Genomic DNA, 27,813 nt, shown 5'->3' on the forward strand with positions numbered 1-27,813 from the left:
ATGCCACTAAAATCACATACATTCTGTCCCTGTTGGAAGGCAAAGCCCTCACATGGGCCTCTCCTTTATGGCAACGTTCTGACCCGGTGTTGCAGAATTACTCCCAGTTTATTGAACTGTTCCACACTACTTTCGAAGAACCCGGAAAACAAGCCGCTGCGGCCACGGATTTACTGCATCTCCGTCAAGGAGGGCGTTCACTCACAGATTACAACATTGATTTCCGCACTCTAGCCAACGAACTCCATTGGGAAGAGAGGGTTCTTCGGACCATATATCTTGAAGGACTTTCCGCCAAAATCAAAGATGAACTTGCTGCCCGAGAACTTCCGTCTTCTTTAAATGGTACCATCGAATTAGCCACCAGGATCGACCGTAGATTACAAGAAAGAGCACGAGAGGGCGGCAACTGGAGGAGACGGTCTACTTTTTCCCAGATCTCTCCACCTGCCACTACTACGCCTCAAGGAAACCCTCCCAGTGAGGGTTCCAGGGACGAACCCATGCAGCTCGGAAGAGGTCCGTTGACTACGGAGGAATGATTGAGACGGCGCAGATCGGGGCTTTGCTTGTACTGTGGAGGTTCCGGACATCGTTTAGCTAACTGCCCTATTCGTCCGGGAAACTTCAAAGCCTAGGGACATTGGGGGGCATTTCCCTGGGCCTGTCTTCTCCACAACCCCCACTCACTCTACCAGTCACCCTCCATATGAACGGACGTGAGTTCACCACCTTGGCGCTAGTAGATTCGGGAGCCGGAGGAGATTTCATTTTACAAGCATTGGTGGATAAGCTTCACGTCCCAGTTCGACTTTGTCAGCAACCTCTTATCATTTCTTCCATCCACGGGGAACCTCTACCCGGCAGAATCACGCATCAGACTGAACCCCTGAATTGTTTTATTGCACCAGACCATTCTGAACAAATTACTTTCTATGTCATCGACAAAGCCATTCATCCTGTGGTATTGGGCATACCTTGGCTACAACGCCATAACCCCCAGTTTGACTGGACTTCCTTACAGCTGACACAGTGGGGTCCCGAATGTTCCGGGACCTGTTTGAAGGACTCCGGTTCCGCTTCCAATTATGTCTGCGCTGCACTTTTGGGGGAATTACCACCTTCATATCATCAATTCGCAGATGTATTCTCTAAAAAGGCGGCTGATGCCTTGCCGCCTCATCGGACGTTCGACTGCGCTATTAAATTGATTCCTGGTTCTACACCCCCGCGTGGACGAGTCTATCCCTTGTCTGCTGTTGAAACTCGAGCTATGACCGAATATATTCGGGACAATCTGCAAAAAGGATTTATCCGACGATCCACGTCACCCGCGGGGGCTGGATTTTTTTTTGTGGAAAAAAAAAGACGGGACTTTACGTCCTTGCATCGACTACAGAGGACTCATTGCCATTACTGTCAAGGATCGGTATCCCTTGCCTCTTATTGCTGAATTATTTGATCGTCTGCAAGGAGCTCAAATCTTTTCTAAACTAGATCTACGTAGTGCATACAATTTGGTACGAATTCAAGAAGGTGATGAGTGGAAGACTGCGTTTAACACCAGAGACGGACATTATGAGTACTTGGTAATGCCGTTTGGTTTAACTAATGCACCTGCAGTTTTTCAGAACTTTATTAATGAAATCTTTAGGGATCTGTTATACACTTGCGTTGTGGTTTATCTTGATGATATTTTGATTTTTTCTAAGGACTTAATTACTCACCGTCAACACGTGCTACAAGTACTACAAAGACTCCGGGATCATCAGTTGTATGCTAAACTGGAAAAATGTATTTTTGAAACAGAGTCTTTGCCGTTCCTGGGATACATTATTTCTAAACGCGGTTTTCAAATGGACCCCAATAAACTAAAAAGTATACAAGAATGGACTCAACCGAAGGGGCTAAAAGCCTTGCAGAGATTCCTTGGTTTTGCAAACTACTACCGACATTTCATTAAGGACTTTTCCAAACTATCTGCGCCCCTCACCGCACTTACGCGTAAAGGAGCTAATATCACTACTTGGCCCACTGCGGCCGAAGAAGCATTTCAGGCCCTTAAGGACTCCTTTTTACAACAACCCTGTCTTCGCCATCCGGACCCAAGCTGCGCATTCACAGTTGAAGTTGATGCATCCACCGAAGGTGTAGGAGCAGTATTAAGCCAGACCGATGTCAAGGGTACGTCTCACCCCTGCTCCTATTTTTCAAGAAAGTTCTCTCCCGCTGAACGCAACTATGCTATTGGCGACAAAGAATTATTAGCCATTAAACTCGCATTGGAAGAATGGCGACAGTGGCTGGAGGGGGCCCAGCATAAAATCACGATCTTCACTGATCATAAAAATCTAATTTACCTACAACAAGCCCAACGACTTAACCCACGACAAGCCCGCTGGGCATTATTTTTTTCCCGTTTTGATTTTGAGCTCCGGTATCGACCTGCCAGTAAAAATATTAAAGCAGATGCACTATCCCGGTCCTTTGTCTGCGAGGATGGGGAAGAGGTGTTGCAGACCATCATTGATCCAGCCCGTATCATTCTGGCAGCTACTGTTCCGGTTCCGATGGGGAAGACGGTGGTTCCCAGCCGACTCCGTAACCGGGTATTGAAATGGGGACATGATTCCCAATTCGCTGGACACCTGGGACGCAAGAGGACACAAGACCTCCTTCAGCGCTTCTATTGGTGGCCAGGGATGTACAAAGACATTCGGGCATACGTGGACTCTTGTCCCGTTTGTGCCCAACATAAGACTCTGGTGGGACTGCCGTGGGGATGTCTACAACCCTTGCCGGCACCGACCAAACCTTGGACGCATATCTCCACCGATTTCGTGGTTGATTTACCTGCCTCTGAAGGACACACAGTCATTTGGGTAGTGATTGATCGCTTCTCTAAAATGGCTCATTTTATACCCCTGCCCGCCCTTCCCTCTGCTCCTCGTTTGGCTCAACTTTTCATGTCCCATATCTTCCGACTTCATGGACTGCCTTCCCACATTGCCTCCGATCGCGGTCCCCAGTTCACTGCCCGATACTGGCGGAGTCTCTGTGCTAAATTTCAAGTTTCCTTGGATTTCACGACCGCCTTTCATCCGCAAGCCAATGGTCAAGTAGAACGGACTAATCGTACTCTCAAGCAGTTTCTGCGTTCGTATGTTAATACTCGCCAGGATGACTGGGCTGCTTTGTTGCCCTGGGCAGAGTTTTCCCATAACTACCACAAATGTACCTCCACCGGCTCCTCCCCGTTTCAGGTTGTGTTTGGCTACCAACCTACTCCACCGGTGCCTCTCCCTCTGGCGGTGCCCTTCGCCGGCAGCTCAACTTCCTGCCACTCAGTTCCAGCGGTTATGGGTGCACACTCGACGCATGCTCCGTAAGGCGGCTCTTATGGCTAAGAAGTTCGCTGATCGGCATCGGAGGCCTCCACCTCACTTTCATCCGGGTGATAAGGTGTGGCTGAGCACCAGACACATTCGTCTGCGGGTTCCTTCGATGAGATTGGCTCCCCGGTATATCGGTCCATTTCCAGTGACCAAGCAGATCGGACCCGTCACTTATCAACTACGCCTACCCGCCTCCCTTCGCATTCACAACGTTTTCCATGTCTCCTTGTTGAAACCACTGCTCCTCCACTGGCCGTCTCGGAAGGCTCCTGTCTCTTCGCCCGTTCAGCTGGAGGACGACCCTACCTATCAAGTCCGTGAGGTTCTCGATGTTCGGCGACGAGGACGTCGTTGGGAATATCTCTTGGCATGGGAAGGTTTTGGGCCTGAGGAGAACTCCTGGGAGCCCGCTACTAATATTCTTGACAAGGGTCTTCTCCAGACTTTTCACACCAACCATCCGGAGAAACCCAAGCCTTCTAGGGGGAGGCCTAAAGGAGGGGGTACTGTTATAAAACCCAGCCGTGGCAAGCCGCGAACGGCACTTACCCCCATTCCTAGGGGCCGGTCGGACCGCCGGCACTAGGCATATCCGCGGGACTTCTCAGCGGCAGCATTCGCTGCAAATCCAAGATGGCTGCGGTCTCTCTCCCCGCGCGGCTTAGCTCCGCCCCCTGACTTCAGCTAGGGCCGCGCGGGCGGCTCTGGTCCCAGATTTAAAGGAACACTCACCGGATATGAGCTGGTTCCTTCCTGCGGTTCCCTATTGGCTGGGGACTATTTAAGCAAGGTCTGGACCTCCAGACCTTGCCTTGTCTTCTTGGCTCCTGCGTTTGTTTTGTTCTTGGTTCCTGCTTGTCTTCCCGATTGGATTCCTGGTCCGGCTGACGCTCCTTCTGGTTCCTTGATCCCTGGCTTGGCGACGTTCCTTCTCTGGCTCTCGATCCCTGGACTGGCTGTGGACTTCTCTTGCTCTCGACCCTTGGACTGGCTGTGGACTTTTCTGGCTCTCGACCCTTGGACTGGCTGCGGACTTCCCTGGCTCTCGACCCTTGGACTGGCTGTGGACTTTTCTGGCTCTCGACCCTTGGACTGGCTGCGGACTTCTCTGGCTCTCAACCCTTGGACTGGCTGCGGACCTCTCTAGCTCTTGACCCTTGGACTGGCTGTGGATCTCTCTGGCTCTCGACTTCTGGATCGGACTTTCTTCAAGAGATCCGCGGGGTTTGTTCCTCGACCTGCTGGAGGCGCCAGCATCTGGATTACACGACCAGCAGGAGGCGCCTGCGTCCAGATTTTCTTCTTTCTCCACCTGCAACCCCGAGGATCAGCCTCGCCTACCGACGGTGGTCCCATCGGCCATCGTCGAACCAAGGGTCCACCACACTGATCACAACACTTTCCCCAGTTCCATCCCAGTCTGCTCCAAAAAAGGAGCGAACTGGGAGGGAACTTGCTAACCCCCCTAGCTAACCTGCCTCCCTTTCCCCCTATCCGCACCAACCCCTAAAACCCCACTAACTATCTTTTGTTTTGTTTTGTTTTAAAACTTACCTGCTCGGGGTGGGGGTGGGGGAACCCAAGATATGGCATGAAAGGTTGTGCTTTCTTGTTGCTCTCCATTTACCTGCTGTTTGTTTAAGTTTCTTGTTCTGATGCCTCACAAAAGGAAGTGGAAAGTGAGGGTCTACCCTTCCGTACCCTGTATTCCCCAGGATCAACGGACCATTCTAGAATATGCCGTTTCAATCACAGAGTTGGCAAGGAAGAGGGAGGAGCTCTGTTCTCACCTGGGGAAGTGTCTCTCAGCCCGCCCGACATACGATCTCTACTACCTGCGCTGACCCTGATGAGCACCGACACTGCTGGGGCATGTGTTGATGATCCCATTCCCATGCCCCGTGAGGGAGCAGTCGGCTACTCACTAGGAATTGGGGTGAGCCCTATGCCATTCTAGCAAACTTGACATCTAACAGAAGGAAACAGTGTTTCCCCTTTGGACTCTGTCCCTTCAGGGGTTGAGGCTACTTTGGTAGGTGAGCAGCTTCTTTCTGGGGTTTCCCCTTTGTTATCGCGACCGGCCGTGGCTACCCTAGACTCACTCTGGGACTTCATCACAGGACTATGCCAAACCTTTAGAGTTTATTCTCAAAAGCTTGAGACAGTTTCCTCAAAGTTGGACAAGGTTGCCTTAGATCACCAGAACACTTTACAGGAGCACTCAGTGACTTTATAATCTTTGGAGTGCTGTGGAAGGTATAAAGACAGTAAATGCTACCTTAATTCATGAGCATCATTCCCTCTCTAGGAGAATGGAAAATCTGGCCTAAATGTTTGAATTTGAGATTCCTAAACTTCCCCAAAGTGATGGGTGAATTGCCTCGAGTAACACTTAGGCATTATTTTCTTGAAGTTTTAAAGATTCCTGCAGAGAAGATACCTCCTATTGATAAAGTGGCTTTTCTACTCTTCAAGTCTGCAACTAATTCAGAAGTTCAACCTCAATTGAATGTTGACTCTATGAATTTAAATTCTTATCTGGAGAATTCCAATATTGAAGTTATTGAAAATTCTACATTGTTGCTTTCATTTTTATTAACATAGAAACATAGAAATGACGGCAGAAGAAGACCAAACGGCCCATCCAGTCTGCCCAGCAAGCTTCCACTTTATTTTTTTTTCCTCATGCTTATCTGTTTCTCTTGGTCCCCCATCAGCAAACTCTTGGGCCCCCATCAGTAAGATGTTTCTTTGGTGATGATGTATTATTTTCTAAATTTCGTTGTTTCTTTTTTAGGAAGCTTGGTCAGAATTTATCCTGACCTAGCTAAGATAACACAAGACCGACTTAAGGGGTTTCTTTCTGTGTGCGTTCTGAGGTTTTAGCTTTAGGAGCGTCTTTCCTTTTAAGGTATCCTTCCAAATGTGTTGTAAAGCTAGGTGCTCATACTTTTATATTCTTTGAACCCGACCAGTTAAAGGAATTTTTGTGTTCTAGAAGGGTTAGTCCCAGTATTAATCCAGATTCTTGATATTGGTGATTATATTCACACTGTCTATTGCCTTTAAATAGGTTCTATTTTATTTTTTTCTCCTCTATTTCTGATTCCCCCCACCTTATCGGTTACATATTACTCTTATAAATTGTTTTTGCCTGTTTCTTATGCCTCTCTCTCAATGTTTCTGTGCAAGGTATATCTTTGTATAATTAAAAAATTCAGTAAGATAAAGTAAAAAAAACAAAAAAAAAACTTACCTGCTCTCTGGAGCACCCTGGTTGGCTGCCAGGGCATGGGCACATGCTGGTTGGCTGCCGGCACGCCCATGCCCACAGCCGGCCCCTTTTGGCCAAACCCAATCTTCTGCATGTATGGACAAATACGCACGTGGCCGCGGGTGTTTGAAAATCCTCACGGCGCACTTGCGGCCCAGCCATGTACATATCTGCCCATTTCGGTGCGCGCCGGGTTTTTTAAATCAGGCCGTTGATGCACAATGCACCAGTGCACTCGACCCAAGATATGGCCAGGTGCGTGACTCACGCATGACATACAGATACGCAATGCACCGATGTATTTAGCACAACACATGATGTACCAAAGCTCACAGTATCAATGGCCCGCATTTCATCAATGCATCTTGAATCATCTACACATAGAAGTAAATAGAGCCATGTGCGGGCGCACTTGTGCATGTATGCCAGTGGACACGGCCATTTTTATTTATTTATTTTTTTTAAGGTTTATGCAAAATACCAGGATATCACAGTGTAATAATACAAAAATATGGGTACCAAATGTACAGCGTTAATAACTATAGCAACAGAAGTATGAAACAACACTGTCTTCCTTGGTGACAACATTACAAAATCAACAAAGCACTGTATATCTATTACACCAAAATAACTACAATGTATTTTCCCCTTGTTCCATTAGTACCCCCCCCCCTTACTTCCCCCCTCTATTATTACAGGATATCAATACACTATAAGTATCCATCAGTCATCTTTTTCCCATAGGTCTCAAAGAAGGATGCAAAGAATGCTTAACTTCCCATTTTAGCCAGGATCCTATACTGTAGTGCTGGAAGGGTAGCTAAGGACTTGCAGAGCTACAGGAGGTCCACTCCACATACGCTCGCCATCGGGACTGAAACTGACTCAAGCGGTCATGTCTTAAGGCCGTTAAATGTTCCAAACCGTATATCTGCTTAAGTTTTTGAGTCACCTGCAACAACAATGGTGCCTCCGGCTGCCTCCAACTTCTTGCAATTGCCATCCTAGCAGCAATCAATATCTGTGTAATTAAATAAAAGTGTTCCATGGGGTCATCCATAATTTGTATATTCAATAAAAACAATGCTGGATGAGATCTGGGTCTAGTATGAGTTATTTGGAAAATTAAATCCACAATGACCTCCCAATAAACCGCTATCTTGGGACAAGACCACCACATGTGGAAATATGTATCCGGGTTGCCACACTTCCTCCAACACCCACTATCCCATTTATTTGAAAATTTATGGAGCTTGGATGGTGTAATATGCCAACTATATAAACGTTTATAGCCAAGCTCCACCAGATTGGCTGAGATCGAGTACTGCCGTGCTCGTAAGAAGCCTTCACACCAAAGCTGGTGGGTGTGTAGTTCCGGAATATCCCTTTCCCAACTGATAATGTGAGCTGGAGGCTCCGGAAGCTCCCCGTTCAGCAGAATATAAAGCTTAGAAATAACCTTGGCCACTCCGTCTGCTTTGTCGCAGAAACCCTCAAACAGCGTTTTCCCTTGTAGTAAGTCCTTCTTTACTACGGCTGGGAGATAAAATGCTTAAGTTGCACATAGAAGTAGTAGTCTTTGTAAGAGAGTCCATATCTGAGGGTCACCTCTGGATATTCTTGAATCTCCCCATCTTTAAGCAAGTTTCCTAACATAGCACAGCCCTTCTCCAACCACCTCCTGGCCATCCCTGAAGAGAGGCCTGGCATAAACCCCTTGTTATAAAATATCGGAGTACTGTAGAAAAACAGCCGAGTGCCAACCAGTTTTGCCTTCCACTCGTCCTAAGTGTGTGGCATATGGTGGGTGCTGAATGTTGGAGCTCTGGTCTATCAGATTTCCTCATCCAAAGGAGGGAGCCCAGTCTCCCACCCCGTAGCCATTTTTTTTTCTAATATTACCCATCTCCTCTCCATACCAGACGCATGCCAATGAATAGCAGAGCGTAACTGAGCCGCAACATAATACCATAGCAGACATGGCACCCCAAGTCCACCTCTCTGTTTAGGTAGATAGAGCACCTGTCTACTAACTCTAAGTGGTCTGTGACGCCAAATAAAGCGCATTAATTTCCTTTGCCATACAGTAAAAAACCCTGATGGTACATCAATGGGCAAAGTTTGAAATAAATAATTGAACCTGGATAATATGTTCATCTTTACCGTCGCTATACGACCTAGCCATGACAGTCCTATACGATCCCAGGCTTGCAAGTCCTGTACAATCCTTGTCCATAATCCCCCATAATTAAGCTGAAATATTTGTGATAGATCTGGGCCTATTTTGACTCCTAAATACTTTAAATTGTGGCTGACCACTTTAAATGGAAACTGCCTTTGTAATTTATTAAATGAGGCCTGTGGTACAGACACGTTCAGTAGCTTCGATTTCTCCACGTTTAAACGATATCCAGAAACAGCACTAAATTTATGTAAAGAGGACAATAAATGTGATAGCGATTTCTCGGGGTAGGAGATGGTAAATAGCACATCATCAGCAAACATTGATAATTTCTAATCTTGGCCACCTATCGATAATCCTTGAATCTCATTTTGAGATCGTATCATCTCCGCCAACGGCTCTAAATATAATGCAAATAATAAGGGTGAAAGCGGACACCCTTGTCTCGTACCCCGTTCAATTTGAAATACTAGGGAGTATCCGCCATTTACTTTTATGCAAGCGTTCGGAATCCTATACAGCTCCTTAATCCAAACAGAAAAATTTCCACCCAGTCCCATTTTGTCTAAAACAGCAAATAGGTAGTCCCAGTGTACCATATCGAACGCCTTCTCGGCGTCGACTGTGAGGAGTACCAGTGGTACTTGTTCTTTCTGTCCCCACCAGATCAGATCCAGTACCCGTCGCACATTATCTGCTGCTAATCTACCCGGGACAAAGCCCGTTTGGTCTGGGTTAATTAAAGCTGTTGCCATACCTCCCAGGCGAGTAGCCAATATTTTAGCTAAAATTTTTAGGTCTAGATTAATTAGGGATATAGGCCGGTAAGATCCACATTGTGTCGGATCTTTTCCCGGTTTAGCCAAGATTGTAATTCCCGCCTTGTTAGCCTGCGCAGAGATAGTACCCCTGCTCAATATAGAGTTAAAAGCCCTCGTTAATGGCCCAGTGACCACCGTACTCAGTTTCTTGTAGAATCCTGCAGAAAATCAATCGACCCCTGGTGCCTTACCCCTTTTCAAGCCCTTTATAGCATGTGTGACCTCCGACTCCGTGATTTCCTTATTAATCGAATCCTGCTGAAGGCCTCCCAACTAAGGGAGATGGATGTGGGATAAATAGTCCTGTATATCTTCCCCTTTGATATCCTGTCGTCTAGAGTAGAGCTGTTGGTAGAATTTGGTAAAATGTTCACTAATTGCCACATTTTCGAAAACCATTTCACCCTGCTCATTTTGTATTTTCAGAATTTGATTAAGGCCCATCCTAGCTTTTAAACGTCTAGCCAACAGCCTGCCAGCTTTATTTCCACCCTCATAATATTCTTGTTTCGCTCTATCCAAGTGGTGAGCTATTCTACGCATGTCTAATTGGTCTAATTCCTCCCGTAAACTTTTTAGTTGAGATCTAAGCTGGGGGTCCGGATTCCGTTTATTGCGAATTTCCAATTTGCCTAATTGTTGAAGTATATTAAATCTCTGATTTTCCCTTTCCCTTTTGACATGAGTGGCGCGTGCAATGATCTTACCTCTAGCCACTGCCTTAAAGCAGTCCCACACCACCATGGGAGATACATCCCCTGTATCATTTTTGGAAACATAAGCTTCCATCTCCTGGCTAAGCTGTAATTCATATTGCCGGTCCTCCAATAGACTCTCATTCAATTTCCAAAATCTTTCCCCGCCTTGATTCCCCAATCCCTTAAATGTTAAACGAATGGCTGCATGGTCCGACCAGGTGATCACATCAATACTGGCATCTTTTACATAGTTAACCAAACTTTTATCAATAAGGTACATATCTATCCTGGAATACGAATCATGCACCGCTGAATAAAATGTGTAGTCCTTCTCCGAGGTGTGGAGGTGTCGCCAAATGTCTACCAATTCCCATTCTTTCATAAAATTCTTCAGGTGCTTTCTATGTGACTTAGAGTATACAGATGTACCCGTACTGGTGTCTAAAAACGGGTAGCAAGGTAAATTGAAATCCCCCCTACAATCACCAGGCCCTCCGCCCATTGACGTAATACTGCTGCCATTTTGTCAATAAAGGGGCCTTGACCAGTGTTGGGGACATATACATTAACTATTGTATATATTTGGTGGCCTATTTTAGGCACCGGTTCTGGGGAATGGTGTCCAGGAAGGTACCCAGTAAGGACCCATTTAATGGAAAAGGGGCCTTTTGCGCACTGAATTAGCTCAGGTTAAAGCACATTATGCTCTAACCTAAATTCCTTTTGTATGATGTTATAATTCCTCCTGCCTTTCTTTCTTCCAGCTTTAAGCTTCCCAAGTTTTTACTCCTTGTTAAATGTAACTTTGCCTTATTCTCCTCTCTTGTTAATTACTATTTTATTTATTGCTTCAGTTATACCCTTGTTCTATGTAAACCGATCCGATATGGTTATTACTATGAAGGTCGGTATAAAAAAGTGTAAAATAAATAAAATAAATTTTCATTTTCAACAATAGATAGCGGCCCTCCTCATCTCTGATTACAGACTGTACATCTGCCGTTAGATGTTGGGAGACAAGAATTCCCACCCCAGTATACCTGCCCTTCACAGTAGCCGCTGCATAATACTGATTTGGAAAATGATGAGAGATGATCAGTTTCTCGTGTCTCTTCCGTAAATGCGTCTCCTGACAAAGCAGGATATCCTCTTTAGCGGTAAAAGCGTCTTGTAATAAACGCTTGTGTTTAGAGTAGGTATGTAGGCCTTTCACATTCCATGATACCAAATTAAGTGTTCCTGCCATAGCATATTTCGATATCTAATATGTGGGCTATTGAACACCCATTGTGCATGAACCAGAACCTGTTCATCTTTTCTACCTTCGAACCCCCCCTGCCTGGATACTTAATAGTGCCTCGGATCCCCCTTCCCCACCCACCCTCCCCCCCTTCCCCCCCTCCCCTCCCCACCGCCCACTCCCCTTTCTAATGGAGGAATGACCACTCCAAGTGCTCCCTAAGAGCTCAAGCCCGACCGTTCATCCTTAACATGTTATTCTGACTTAAAACCTGCAGCTAGAAACATAGCAACCCCCACTCTAACGGAACAGCATAATGAAACAGTATAAAGAGGGCAAACTCAAATGTCCTGGGACCTCCAACTGGCCAAGTGTGGAATTGTTGATCTGTAGAAGAACAGGAAAATTGGAAATGTTGCTGATATCTTCCTTCAACTGTTAGTATCTGCTGAGTTCCTGCGAAGCCGCTTGCCTCCAGATTGTACTCTCTGCCATCTCTGCTGCTGATCCCGTCGATCTTGCTCCGTTGTTTGAGTATCATCTGTTCCAGGGCAAACTGTCACGCCGCTGTCAGCCAAAGCTTTTCTGGCTTCTTCCACAGTGTGTACTCTTGACACGGAACCTTTGATAGTAAAGGAGAGTCCAAAGGGAAACAGCCACTTGTATCGTATGTCCGCTTTACGTAAGGCTGTCACTATGTCCTTGAATTCTCGTCGCATTCGTATGGTGTAGGTGGAAAGGTCTTGGAATACCTCTATTGAGTATCCTTGCCAGAGGATGTCCTTCTTCTTTCTAGCTTGCGCCAAAACTTTTTCTTTAGTGGAGTAGGAGTGAAAACACACCACTATATCTCTCGGTTGATTGCCTCGTGGTTTCGCCAGCGCTCTGTGTGCTCTATCCAGAGTTATCGCCGGGTGTCCTTCCGGCGGGTCATTATCATAGAGGAGAAGCTCACATATGTCTTTCACCACCATGGCGCAGTCCGAATATGCTGGCTCTTCGGGCACCCCCCTGAACCGGAGATTGCCCCTCCTGGAACGGTTTTCCAGATCGTCTATCCAACTCCCCATTTCCTGCTGGTTGTCCTGTAGGCCTTTTACAGCCCATTGCAGTGATTCTTGATGTTCCTCAATCTCAGCAACCCGCTGCTCTGCCGCTCCCACGCGGCCCTCTAACACCTCATGATCAGGGCGGAGCTCTCCCAGCATAGCTTTTATATCAGCTTTTAAGGTGCCCATCTCCTCCTTAAGTTCCCCAATCCAGGTCTTAAAATCGCCCCGAGTGAGAGGAAGCAAATCTGGGCTGGCATGCTGTGATTCAGGCGCGGCACTCACCCCTCCCGACTCCGTCCCGCCACCATTTTCTGCCTCCTCCATGTCCGCTCCGGGTTGCCGCAGTTTTGCTGGGTCGTAAGAAAAATGCTTTAGATCGCCGATTTTTTTTCTGATGGACATCCTGCTGTGTTCCCCCGATTTAGCCACCATTTTTTGCTGCGATTTTGGAGGTCCTGCTGCTGAAACGCTGCTTAATCAGGTGCCGGTATCGGGAGCTCTCACTCTAGGCTGCCATCTGGAGGGGTGACGTCACTTCCTCTGACACGGCCATTTAATAACATACATAGTCTGGCGTGCATGTGTGTGCATATGCCCCCAGACCATGTAAGTGGGAGGGATTTCATTACATATGCGCACCAATGCTAGAGCCCATTTTCATAGTTCATTCCCAGTTAACCAATCGCCCTTCCTAACCACCTCTGTTAGTTTGCCTACCTTTTACCCTGTTAGGCCAGTCCCCCTAAACCTTGCTAAGTAGCCTCTGTTTTTTTTCTTATTTACATGCCGTCCATAGCAGACGTAAAGTTACATGTAGGGGACCCTAGCCCACGCTTTTGTACATAAATACATACATGTAGAATTCATGCCTCTGCCTCGGCCCCCTCCCCCCAGATCATGCCCATTTCCCACTTTTTTTTTCCAGAAAAATGTTTGGGCGCGTAACAGGAGATACACGCGTTGTCATGGGCCTTTTAAAATCCATGTGGCACGCACGCATCCAAGACATGCGTTTCTTCCAGTTTTGGCAAGCACAAGACTTTTAAAATCAACAAGACAGGCTGCATGTTGCATCTAGTCTTCTGATGCATGACCCTATGATGCACAACACAAAAGCACATGATGTAGTCCCGATGCAAATGATGCTCACATCAGGGTAACATCATGCTTCTGCACTGATTTCCTCGACACAATTTACTAAACATACGTCAATGCCATAGAAGCCCTGTTCTTCGAGAACGGTGAAGCATTCCACACCAGAAAAGCTATCGACATATCCCACCCACCACCCAGGCCATTAGGCTTCTTCTACCAATACAACTTTATTCAGCCCATCCTAGATATGTGGGAGAGGGAGTCATGTTATCTGTGCCCCTTCCAATAACTAGAACCCTCACTCCAACAAGGATGCTCTCAGAGAGCCTTCACTTGGAAATACTGGATCTAGTGTGCTTGATGTTTCCACTCACCTCCAATAAACCTCCAATTCAGATGCAAGAACCACTATTTGTCTCTTAAGATAATGTACACCTCTCACACCAGGTCAAAGGGCACATCAGCCGATTGACCAGAATGTGGGTTTGGTGAGCAAGATTTTTGCCTTTCTGACTAGGTAGAAGGAAGGAACAATCCAATCTCTCCTCTCCGCAATTATTGCAGTGCTTCCTCAGACCAGAATCTCAGTCTTGCCTATTGACCTGAACACATCATCAGAACTTGTAATTCTGGGTTCTTCATCGATGCATGCTTTAGAGTGGAATCCAGTTGATCGGAGGAGGTTGACCAAGGTGAATCTCCTCGGGGACAGCCAGAATTCCTGGTTCACCCTCTTCATCATTGGAGTCCTGGCTAAGTGAATCCCTGCCAGTAGGTTCAGATAAAGACTCTACTGGTATATCGTCTGAACTGTTTCTGGAAGACCTCTGTTTGTGGAAAAGATGGGGACATCGCTGGGAGTCCATGTCCTTAAAAACAAAGACCCCTGCTTGGAATTACTTGGGTCTACTTCAAATTCTAGACACCCCTTCAGAGCTGATAGCCCTTTCCGTTCACAGCATCCTCAGCACCTACAAATGAGAATATGGGAAATTCCTATTTTTGGCATTCCTGCAGTGAGAAAATTTGACCTTACATACAGAGTTCAAAAGTTTCTGGGATTTGGCATCATTCAACTTCCACACCAGTCTGTTGTGGTCGAGTCTCCTTTAAAAAAGCAAAAAAGACTAGAATTCAACTCGCTGCCAGGGAAAGATCATAGACTACTTGACAGCTTTGTCAAGAAAGTCTTCAAAGTTCCATTCTTTCTACTTGCATTAGTATCCTCCAATTTTATATGGTGCAATACATTCATGATTGCATCCAGACGTTAGTCTTTTCTACAGCTAGTGGAAGCTGGCACTTATTACCCTCAGCTATGTCTCAGATTTGTGTATGAGTCATTTGGCTCCGTTTCATGTACCTCCTCAGCATCAGTCAGGGCTCAAAGGATGGCGAGGTTAGATTAAGCAGCATATGGACGTCCTACTTTACTTAGGTGACAATGGATGAGTGCCCTAGATCTGAAGGATGCATATGCTCACATACTCATTCACCCTTCTCCTTGGTGCTGTTAGCAAATAGGGAGGCACAGGGTGCTAGCCTTTCTTCCAGGAAACGCTGACGATTTGGGATTGGGCAGTCAGGAACTGGGCTGTCTGACAAGCCATCTATCTGATAGGGGTATCAGCATGCTGGCAGATTGCCTCAATGGAGTGTTTTGTCCACACAATTGATCACTACAACAATCAGTAGCAGACAGACTATTCAAATTATGGGCCCTGTCGGTGGATCTGCTCGCCTCGGAGCAAAACAGGAAACTAAATCAGTTTGCTCAATTCTGCTCAGCGATCTCAGAATGCTTTCTTACTCAAGTGGGGCACATATCTCATGTATGCATTTCCATCTATGCTGTTGATAGCCAGAATAGTACAGAAGCTTCTACAGGATCATAATCATCTGATCCTCATAGTTCCAGTGTGACCAATTTCGATATGGTTTGCATATCTAATTCAACTGTACAGCAGTTCTCCTATACATCTGGGGACAGGCCCTAAATTGTTGACTCAGGACGATAATCACAGATCTCGATCTATCCACAGAGATAATAGATATTCTGGTCTCGTCCAGAAAGCCATCATCTTGAAGAAATTATGCCTTCAAATGGAATAGATGTTCCAAGTGGTGTCAACAGAATGCTTTGAACCCATTCTCTTGTGAACTTCAGTATCTGCTAAAGTACTTGCTCCACCTTTCTGATTCAGGTCTCACCACATCTTCAGTCTGAATGGATTTATCATACAACCACTGGGGGGGGAGGGGGGGGCGGACCATGTTTACTATCAGGGCCACTGGAGGGAGGCAGGCAGACAGACAGACAGACAGACAGACAAACTACAATGCCCTCACACTAGTAGTCCATCAAGCTAGGTTGAGAGAACATTGCACAAATCTCATCTTTGAGTGAGTTTCCTCACTCCGAAGGTCATCAAATCTTCACAAGAGAGCACTGTTCTGTTCGTATGTCTCACTTTGAATGTCAAAGTGGCCCCTAACCCCTACACTAATACCCACACCTCACCTCGAGTTACTAGGTGGGCCTCCCATAGAGATATAAATACCAATCTAGTGTGAGGGCATTATGGCTAGGCTCTCTCTCTCTGTCTCTGTCTCTCTCTCTCATTCTCAGACAGCCTTGATAGCTAGGCTGGTGCCCCAGGAGCTTCAAAACTACTAAAACTAGCATTAGAGAACACATCACAACATGCAATAAAGCCTTAACACAACCTATCGCACAGCTTAATGCTACTGAAAAAGGTGTAGCTAAAATCTGCAGTAAAGCCATGTGATAGGGCTTCACAAAACAGTGAACCCAGCCCACTCCTGCCCCTAACTCCTCTTCTTTTTCTGATTTGCATCGCACCATACGTTATGGTGCTATTGCATGTGTTAAAGGCATTTTGATAAATGACCCTGTATGATGGACAATAAACCTATCTCTACTAATCCACTAATCTCTAAATTTATGAAAGGACTATGGTATGTCAAACCTCTGGTTCAGAAACAGCTGGTTCCTTGGGATTTGAATGTTGTCCTTTCTCAACTTATGAAGCCTTCTTTTGAACCATTAGAGTCAGCTTTGCTTAAGTTCTTAACATGAAACATATTGTTCCTGGTACTAGTGATATCAGCTAGAAGAGTCAGCGAACTCTAAGCTCTTATTCACTATCCACTATATATGCAATTCTTCCACAACAGGGTGGTCCTCTGTACTCACCCGAAGTTTCTGCCAAAGGTCATCTCTGTTTTTCATATCAATCAATCCATCGTGTTACTTACCTTCTTTCCCAGACCTCATGCTCATGAAGGGGAGAAAACCCTTCACACTTGGGCTGCAGAAGAGCCTTGGCTTATTACAAAAACAAACTCGGTAACATTATAAAACTTCTCAGCTGTTTGTGTCATACAAGCCTAACAGATTAGGCATATCAGTTGCCAAGCAGACATTGTCCAGCTGGATAGCAGAATGCATTAAACATTGCTGCAGCTTAGCGGATGTACAGATTAGTGACTTTGTCAAAGCTCATCAAGCGAGAGCTATAGCCTCTTCTGTTGCTCACCTGTGAAGAGTGCCCTTGAGGCCGGAGTGACTAAACGAGTCTTACTTAAAAAATTTTGCCCAGACGGATCCGGTGATCGTCCGTCCTCGCCATCGTCCACAGCATCGACGAAGTCGACCGACCAACTTAAGTTGAAGCATCGTCATCGGCATTGTCCACAGTCATCATCCGCATCGACATCCCAGGAGGAATTGACGGCAAAGCGGCCACGGACCCAGGAAATAGCAGTCCCCTCAATGCCTGGGCCTTTGCCTCCATCGATGCCAGATCCTCCGCAGACTTCTGCACAGGATCTATCATCGCAGCCTCCGCCATCACTTACAAATGCTCTGATTCCATCAGTTGTACAGCCAGAATTGTCTGATCTCATCAGACAAGCGGTCCTTCAGGCTTTAAAGGAATAAAGCACCTTCGGCGATCCCGCCGATGCCGATGCTACCAGCATCGATGCCGGTTGTATTACCGATGCCGGTGGGCCCACCGATGCCGGTGCCCTTGTTGGCACTGAGGACAACCATGGACTCGATCACTAAGACACTGAGACTCATCACGTCATCAATGTCCATCTTCGCCCAGATACCATTGGGCTCTTCGATGCCGATATCGATTCCATCGACGTCAAAGTCTTCCAGAACAATTCTACCGATGACTACATCGATGACAACCACTAGATCATCGAGGCATCCATCATCTGAGCCTCCTGAAGTACAGGATCTAGCATTCTATCGACGTCTCTTACAAAGATATCAAAATGTCATTGATAACCTGCCAACAACAAAGCCTCAGGACACTTCACATTTGTTTTCCTCCGATGATCCACAACCAGGCCCTTCAGGCCTTCATTACCCTCCCAGATCTCCTCCAAGGTCTCCTTATAGAGATGACCTAGATGATTCTTGGGATGACCAGCAGTCTGCTACGTCTTCTGAGGGATTCATGTCTGAACCTTCACTTCCAGACCAGAGAAAAAAATCACCTCAAGAAGATTTATCTTTCTCAACATTCATACAGGACATGGCTGACTCCATTCCCTTCAAACTAACAGCAGAACAAGATACCAGGCAGCAAACTCTAGAAGTTCTACAGTTTATAGACCCACCTAAACAAGTGTTGGCTATTCCAATCCATGAGGTTCTCTTGGATCTTCAACGCCGCATCTGGGAGCATCCATCTTCTGTCCCCGCAGTGAATAAGCGTGTGGACACAACCTATTTAGTGCAGACAGCTCCAGGATATCAGAAACAACAGTTACCACACCAGTCTGTGGTAGTAGAGTCTGCACAGAAAAAGTCAAAACGTACCCGCCCACACTCATCAACTCCACCTGGTAAAGACCATAGGTTTCTCGATTCATTAGGCAGAAAAGTGTATCAAAGTGCCATCTTGAACACAAAAATCTCTGCTTACCAATTGTATATAACACAGTATCAGAGGAACCTATGGAAGCAAATGGAAGACTTTATTACTTCTTTGCCTACGCAATTCCAGGAACCAGCACAGGCCATGGTCAACAAAGGCCTAGAAGCCGGAAAGCATGAGGTGAGGGCGGTCTATGACAACTTTGAGATGGCTTCCAGAGCAGCAGCAACTGGAATCACCGCCCATAGATGGGCATGGCTTAAAGCCTCGGACCTCAGGCCTGAGGTCCAAGAAAAACTTGTGGACGTACCATGTCTCGGAGACAATTTGTTTGGAGAAAAGGTCCAAGAAGCAGTACAACAGCTTAAAGACCATACAGAGACTTTACGTCAACTGTCTCAAATACCACAAGATCCTTCTACACAATCTTCTCGTCGCCTACCTCGAAGAGAAACTAGACGTTCTTACTATAGGCCAAGAAGATACTACCCCCAAACTTCTAAGGGTAGGTCAACTAGACCACAACAACGGTCCCAGGCCAGACAGCCTAAGCCTACCCACCCGCAACCTCCTGCACAGACAGGCCCAGCGGTGGGCTTTTGAAACACAGGCCAGAGAACAAGTCCAGCCCCTAAATCCTCGACCAGATCTGCCAGTGGGAGGAAGAGTATCCTATTTTCACACACATTGGCTAAACATAACATCAGACCAATGGGTACTCTCCATAGGTCTCGAGGTTACAAACTAAATTTCCTCTCAATTCCTCCAGAATCTCCACCACATTTCTTCCCACAACAAAATTCTCAACTAATTCAATTACAAATAGAATTATCCATCCTTCTGAGAGCCAGAGCTGTACAGCCAGTGCCCCGGACTCAGCAGGGCAGAGGATTCTACTCCCGGTATTTCCTCATTCCAAAGAAAACCGGAGGCCTACGTCCCATCCTAGACCTCAGAAACCTCAACAAATTTCTGAAAAAAGAAAAGTTCAGGATGGTTTCTCTAGGCACCATGCTTCCACTTCTTCAAACAGGAGATTGGCTTTGTTCTCTGGATCTTCAAGATGCTTACGCTCACATTCCCATATTCCCTCCTCATCGCAAATATTTGCGCTTCATGGTGGGCCATCAACATTTCCAATACAGAGTTCTGCCATTCGGACTGGCATCTGCTCCCAGCGTCTTCACCAAATGTCTGGCAGCAATAGCAGGACACTTGCACAAGGAAAGTGTCCATGTTTTCCCATATCTGGACGACTGGCTCATCAGGAGTCAATCTCAGCAAGGAGCTCTCACTTCTCTGACTCGAACAATTGCCCTACTTCACTCCATGGGCTTTCTCATCATTATCAAAAATCCCATCTCACTCCAACTCACCTGCTTCAATTCATAGGAGCAGAATTGAACACCAATCTAGCAAAGGCCATTCTACCCGTAGATCGGGCAAGGACACTTACTCTACTAGCAAGATCCATTTACTTACAGAAACAAATGACAGCTCATCAGTTTCTCACTTTACTAGGCCACATGGCCTCCACAGTTCATGTCACTCCTATGGCACGGCTCGCCATGAGAGTTACTCAATGGACTTTAAGATCACAATGGATCCAGGCCATTCAACCACTACATTATCCAATTCAAGTGACCCACCAACTAAGATCATTTCTACTTTGGTGGACAAACATGGACAACTTGCGCAAAGGCCTACCTTTTCAGCAACCAGTCCCACAGATAACATTAACTACAGATGCATCCACCTTGGGTTGGGGAGCTCACATAGACAATCTCCAAACACAAGGCACTTGGACAACACTCGAAGCAACATTTCAAATAAATTTCCTAGAGCTTCGAGCTATACGTTATGCGCTACATGCGTTCAAGGACTTCTTTTCACACAAGACTGTTCTGATCCAAATGGACAACACAGTAGCCATGTGGTACAGCAACAAACAGGGAGGTACGGGCTCGTATCTCCTTTGTCAAGAAGCTGCAGAGATTTGGGCCCCCTATCACACTCAATGTTTCTCCGGGCCACTTATCTGGCAAGCATTCAAAATGTACTAGCGGATCGCCTCAGTCGTCAATTCCAACCACACGAATGGTCCCTGGATCCCTCAGTAGCGACCAGGATCGTTCAACATTGGGGTCAACCAACAATAGACCTCTTCGCGTCACATCTGAATCACAAAGTGGATATATTCTGTTCTCTACACAAACAGAAGAACCAGCCAACCAAGGACACCTTTGCTCGTCCTTGGAATGCAGGCCTTCTATACGCGTATCCTCCAATACTGCTCATAACAAAAACTCTAGAGAAGCTACAACAGAACAAGGGGTCCATGATACTCATAGCCCCATATTGGCCTGACAAGTATGGTTCCCCACACTTCTAGACCTCTCAGTCAGGGATCCAATTCGTCTAGGAGTAGCTCCCACACTCATAACTCATGATCAGGGTCGGTTGCGCCATCCCAACCTTCAGTCCCTATCCCTGACAGCATGAATGTTGAAAGCTTGATCTTACAGCCACTCAATCTTTCCACCAACGTATCTTAAGTGCTTCTAGCTTCTCGTAAACCTTCCACACGTAAGAACTATTCTCTGAAATGGAAACGATTTACTCTGTGGTGTAGGCAGAAAAAAATTGACCCTTTTACTTGCCCCACTACTTCTCTACTAGAGTACTTATACTACCTTTCAGACTCTTGTCTCCAGACTTCATCTGTAAGAGTACACTTAAGTGCAATCTCAGCCTACCATAGCAAGGTAGGAGATGCACCTATTTCCACACAACCTCTAGTCAGTAGGTTTATGAGAGGTTTAACGCATCTAAAACCAACAATTCGGCCACCAGTCATAGAATGGGACCTCAATCTGGTCTTAACAAGACTCATGCGTTCCCCTTTTGAACCCATAGATTCATGTGATTTTAAATTTCTCACATGGAAGACTATCTTCCTCATAGCCATTACATCAGCTAGAAGGGTTAGTGAGTTACAAGCACTTGTCACATACGCACCCTACACGAAGTTCCTACATGACAGAGTGGTTTTCCGTACACATCCAAAAAGGTGGATTGGTCCAGGTGGAATTCCGTAAGATAGTTACGGAATTCCACCTGAACCAATCCATAGTTTTACCCACATTCTTTCCAAGGCCCCATTCCCATCCAGGAGAAATCAGCCTTACATACCTTGGACTAAGTGTGCACTAGCATTTTATATAAACCACACTGCAGTCCACAGAAAATCCACTCAACGTTTTGTATCTTATGATCCAAACAAACCAGGAAAAGCAGTGGATAAACATACTATATCCAATTGGCTAGCAGATTGCATACAGTTTTGCTATGAAAAAGCAGGCCTTCCTCTCCAAGGGCGAGTAAAGGCGCATTCAGTAAGGGCAATGTCAACTTCAGTAGTACACTATCGTTCAGTGCCAATCCTTGACATTTGTAAAGCAGCAACATGGAGTTCTCGTCACACTTTTGCAGCTCAATACTGTTTGGACAAGCAAGGACGACAAGATTCAGCCTATGGACAATCTGTCTTAAAGAACTTGTTTCCAGTTTAATCCCAACTCCTTCTACATCCAATCTGCTGTGATCTTCAGCTGACTCATTTTCAACAACAACATTTTGTAGTGAAGTGCTACTTCACTACAAAATGACTCAGCCTCTAGCTTGATAATCACCCATATGTGAGGACTAGCATCCTGCTTGTCCTGGGATAAAGCAAAATTGCTTACCTTGTAATAGGTGTTATCCCAGGACAGCAGGATGTAGTCCTCACGAAACCCGCCCGCCACCCCGCGGAGTTGGGTCTCATTCCTGTTATTATTTTATTTTTTGCTAAACCTTATTGCTACATACGAGACTGAAGAGAGACACCTGTGGCAGAGAATATCATGGCATGCTAGGCATGCTCAATGCCCTCACAGGGCCAGTCAAAAGTTTCTAGAAACTTTGACAGAAAGATTTCCCGTGCTAGGGCTCCGTCAGTGATGTCACCCATATGTGAGTACTACATCCTGCTGTCCTGGGATAACACCTATTACAAGGTAAGCAATTTGGGTTTCTTGTGATGGCTAATTCAGCCTGCTTATTAATGGAAAAGGCAAGTTTGCTTATTGTAAAAGCTGTTTTCCATAGAAAGCAGGATGAATTAGCCATGGAATACCTGCTCATCTCCCTGGAGAGTAAACTACATAGCTAGATTTAGCTGTGATATAGATTGAAGAGGCTCACAAGACAATGCCTGCATGGGAACTTCTGCACATGCTCAGTAGAGTTCAAAGCTCTTCTAGCTTGGAGAGATGGGTCCATTCAGTGCTGCTGGATGATGTAACTTATATGTAATGCTGTCTATGAAAAACACTGTTTATGATAAGCAAATTTACTTTATGTACAGACAAGTTGGGCATGAAAGCCTTTTCTGTAAGTACAAAAGTATTTTGCCCATGGGGATGAGGGCTTTCATTATTTGTCCTATAAATTAATGCCTGAGGCAATGGAGGGTAAAGTGACTTGCCCAAGGTCACAAGGGGACCAATATTCAGCTGTTGAGGGACTAGTTAAGTTAGATGGATATACCTATCCAGCTAATTTAACTGGGATAATCAGTGACTTGGCAGCACCGCTAAATATACCCAGTTATCTTAAACTTTAGCTGGATAGGTACAGTATATCCGGTTAACTATATACCTTCCCTGCAGCACAGACAGAGTTAGCTGGATAAGTTATCAAAATAGTAGCTAGCTAATCCATTTAGACAGATAACTTTTCAGTTATCCATCTAAATTTCTTTTAAATATCGGCCCCACGGAGCATAAGTGAGAAAAAAGTAATTTGAACTCTGGTTTTGTTAGTTTTCAACCTACTGCTCTAACCAGTAAGCTACTCCTCCTCCTTTAGAGAAAACTACATCACAAATTTATGCCAATGTTGTTCTGTGGAAAATTTCTGGATAGGAATAGCACTGTGCTGATATGTTCATTGCCACATTAAGTGTGAGGTGAGCTATTGTGCTTTTTCATGATGCTATAGCCACAGTAAATGGTGAGAGAAAATTCTTTAGTGTCCTGGGACTGGTGTAGCTTAGTATTAACCACTATGTTTTTTGTTTGTTTTGTTTTTTTAATGCATTTAGAAACAAGAGTCCATGAGAAGCGTCGCCAGCATCACCAGACCCTGCTGCAACCAGCTGTCTGCAGTTCTGGTAGCACCAACCGGAGCTCATTGGTCCAGCAGCCTCACCTTTCTCCCTGCATCACTCCCAACTTCTCCAGGAATCCTCCTCAACGCCAGCAGTCCTCTAGCTTTGGGCCATGCTCTCCTCCAGCTTCTCTCAACATATCAGGTTTGTATCCTGTCAAGCCACCCAGACTCTTTCCACTCATTCCTTCTCTTCAGGTGATGACTAAGCCAGCCATCCTAAGTAGGGCCTTAAGCAAAACATTCTCTCCTCTGCTTCAACACGGCCTGCCATCTCTGAGTTTCCTGAATGAGAGTTCCTGCAAACTTGATACACACCCTTCATCTAACAGCCTCCATGGGAGTTCTAAACTTGTCTAACATGTACTGCTGATTTATACATCAGTGCAGGTGGAAAAGGTTAGAGAGAGCTTGGATTTAAGATGTCATGATGTAGAAGTTCTCCTGACAGTTTTTGCCATATGTGGCTGGTTTTGCTCACTGGACTGTTTATCTGAGTGTCTCACTGCAGAGATCATGTAACATCCTGTTTAGACATCAAAAATAAAGCCAAACGAAGGACTGTGAAACAATCTCTCTACAGATTTCTCTTTTTACTGTCAGGTGACAAATTAGTATTCCATTCAACTGTTGCCTTTTTCTTACACCTTTGTATTTAGACATGGGGGGTCGGGGCAGGAGATAATGCTAAATCTTTATCTAACCTAGAGAAATGTAACCAGTAAATTATATTTTTTGGCCCAGGAGTTTTCTTTGTTCCACTGGGATTCCAGCTCATTTGGAACTGGCTATTATAGGGGCTTCAGTGCTTTGGGTCTTCATTCACAGCTACATGGAGTTTATCCTGTTTTAACCCTCTCCTGTCTAGTCCAGCCATTGAGGGAAAATCCTGTAGCTGAGAAGCACAAGCTGTAGTTATCCTTTGGAACCTGGCACAAGTGTGCTCTTAAGCCATCCAGTGGCTGTTGCAATTACATGGTTCCTGGGACTTCCTCCTCCTGTGACTATTAACACTGCATCCCCAGCTAGTAAATGATTTTAAAGATCAATGCAGCAACAATTACTGAGCACTACATTCTTTATGAAGAATTGTTTTTATTATAGTTTTACTAAGTACATTTCCAGAGAGGCAGTCAGCCAGCTTGATGGCATAGGATCATTGCTAGCATGACTAGGTACCTCATTGCACTAAAGGGTCAAGTTGGTGGGTAAACAGACAGATGTACTGTGGATCTTTCCGATAGACACAAAATGGGAATAACCCTTTAGTATATCTGGAACAAAGCAGATTAAGAATTTGTTTCAGCTAAACATGTAATATACTTTTTTGGAGCAGAGAGGCAGTTATATAGGGCAGGATTGCCTGTCTCTAATTTTTAAAGGAGAACTAGAATGGTAAAATGATAAAAGTCAACTTATTTTTCAACAAATCTGACTGGGTAGTAAGTTGTGGAATGAAGAAAATCTCCAGCAGTGATACTTTGAACACACATGCCTCTGCTGTTGCTAAACACATCTGGTTGTGCCAGAAGCAGCACAGCAGTAATAGCATTGCTACTTCCACTTCCTGTAAATGAGGAGCAAGAACTGGCTTTTATCACAAGCTGTGTCACTGCTGCAGGGACAAAGTTATGTGCTCCAAACAGCAGTGAGAGCCTCTTATTCAAGGTAGGATTATTGAAGAACTGCTTAATTCCCAAATATATTGTTCATGAAAACAACTATTTTCACTAACCTGCACATCAATGTGATCTTTATTTTTGCCCCAGTGATTCTCCTTTAAAAATGCTGTAGAGTTGGGATTAAGATTCATTCATGACCCTTTTGTTCTGTTAGCTAGAAGTGATACAAAGAGAACTAAGGCTCTGTGAGGGCTGAGAGTTATTATGCTGCTGTCATATCTCTTAGCAGTCTGAATGCATATACAGCTTTGATTATATATGTAATCTTGGAACTTGTTCTAGGAGTTTAAATCCTTAGTTACCTGAGGCTTCATGGCTTGGAGAAGAGTAGAGGGTCAGCAGAGGATGTGTCAGTACACATATAGGTATTCAGATAGGGGCGGATTTTCAGAGCCCTGCTCGCGTAAATCCGCCCAAAACCGGGCGGATTTACGCGAGCAGGGCCCTGCGCGCCGGGAAGCCTATTTTACATAGGCCTCCCGGCGCGCGCAGAGCCCCGGGACTCGCGTAAGTCCCGGGGTTCTCCGAGGGGGGCGTGTCGGGGGCGGGCCCGGTCGTCGCGGCGTTTCGGGGGCATGTCGGCAGCGTTTTGGGGGCGGGTAAGGGGGCGTGGCTACGGCCCGGGGCGGTCCGGGGGCGTGGCCGCGCCCTCCGTACCCGCCCCCAGGTCGCGGCCCGGCGCGCAGGAGGCCCACTGGCGCGCGAGGATTTACGCCTCCCGGAGGGAGGCGTAAATCCCCCGACAAAGGTAAGGGGGGGGTTTAGACAGGGCCGGGCGGGTGGGTTAGGTAGGGGAAGGGAGGGGAAGGTGAGGGGAGGGCAAAGGAAAGTTCCCTCCGAGGCCGCTCCGATTTCGGAGCGGCCTTGGAGGGAACGGGGGTAGGCTGCGCGGCTCGGCGCGCGCCGGCTATACAAAATCCATAGCCTTGCGCGCGCCGATCCAGGATTTTAGCAGATACGCGCGGCTCTGCGCGTATCTACTAAAATCCAGCGTACTTTTGTTTGCGCCTGGAGCGCAAACAAAAGTAGGCTATTCGCGCGCCTTTTAAAATCTGCCCCATAATGAGTAGTCAGATGTTAGATGCTATGTGTACTAGGGATGTGAATCGTGTTCCATATCGTCTTAACGATAGAAATCGTGTGGCAGGGCAAGAAAATCGTGTTAGGCACGATTTTTTAGTTAAAAAATCGTTAAAAATCGTTTTTTCCGATTAGTGCACACTAACTGAAAATGATACAATTTGACACTTTTCAGGTCAGTTAAGGTCAGTTTAGGAATGAATATGTATTCCTATTGGCTGCCCTCTTATTTATTCATGTTACCAAGGTTCCCACTGACAGTATATGGGGGATGGGAAATGGAAACAGTTGGTAGCTTGACAAAACAAGTAATGTGATCAGTCAATGTGACTAGAACTTGTGCCCTAACCCTGATACCAGGGGTATTGTGATCTTCCTGCACACAGTGCCCTATCCCTATTAATACCAGGAGTGTTTATTTATTTATTTTTATTTTTAATTTTTATATACCGAGGTTCTTATAGAGACTACAAATCACTCCGGTTTACATATAACGATAAACTGCCCAACAGAGATAAGGGGCTTTACATAGAACATAGAGTGTTGTGATCTTCCTGCACACAGTGCCCTAACCCTGGCACCAGGGGTGTTGTGATCTTCATGTACACAGTGCCCTATCCCTATTAATACCAGGAGTGTTGTGATCTTCCTGCACACAGTGCCCTAACCCTGGCACCAGGGGTGTTGTGATCTTCCTGCACACAGTGCCCTATCCCTATTAATACCAGGAGTGTTGTGATCTTCCTGCACACAGTGCCCTAACCCTGGCACCAGGGGTGTTGTGATCTTCCTGCACACAGTGCCCTATCCCTATTAATACCAGGAGTGTTGTGATCTTCCTGCACACAGTGCCCTAACCCTGACCCCAGGGGTGTTGTGATCTTCCTGCACACAGTGCCCTATCCCTATTAATACCAGGAGTGTTGTGATCTTCTTGCACACAGTGCCCTAACCCTGGCACCAGGGGTGTTGTGATCTTCATGTACACAGTGCCCTATCCCTATTAATACCAGGAGTGTTGTGATCTTCCTGCACACAGTGCCCTATCCCTAATACCAGGGGTGTTGTGATCTTCCTGCACACATCCCGGTATCAGGGATAGGGCACTGCATGCAGGAAGATCACAACACCCCTGGTATTAGGGATAGGGCACTGCGTGCAGGA

The 27,813-nt window shown here is 46.0% G+C and overlaps 1 protein-coding gene across 4 annotated transcripts in view; it reads left to right on the forward strand.

Annotated features, from left to right (window-relative positions):
- The window catches only part of AGBL5 (ATP/GTP binding protein like 5), a 740,606-nt gene that overhangs the window by 435,479 nt on the left and 277,314 nt on the right, over positions 1-27,813 (forward strand). For all 4 annotated transcript variants that reach the window (XM_029596295.1, XM_029596297.1, XM_029596296.1 and 1 more), the window contains exon 13: positions 23,823-24,032. In XM_029596295.1, coding sequence (XP_029452155.1) covers positions 23,823-24,032 — 210 coding nt within the window. The remainder of the gene's footprint in view (positions 1-23,822; positions 24,033-27,813) is intronic.

This window comes from Rhinatrema bivittatum, chromosome 3 (assembly GCF_901001135.1).
Source record: "Rhinatrema bivittatum chromosome 3, aRhiBiv1.1, whole genome shotgun sequence".
In the NCBI taxonomy this organism is placed as follows: domain Eukaryota; kingdom Metazoa; phylum Chordata; class Amphibia; order Gymnophiona; family Rhinatrematidae; genus Rhinatrema; species Rhinatrema bivittatum.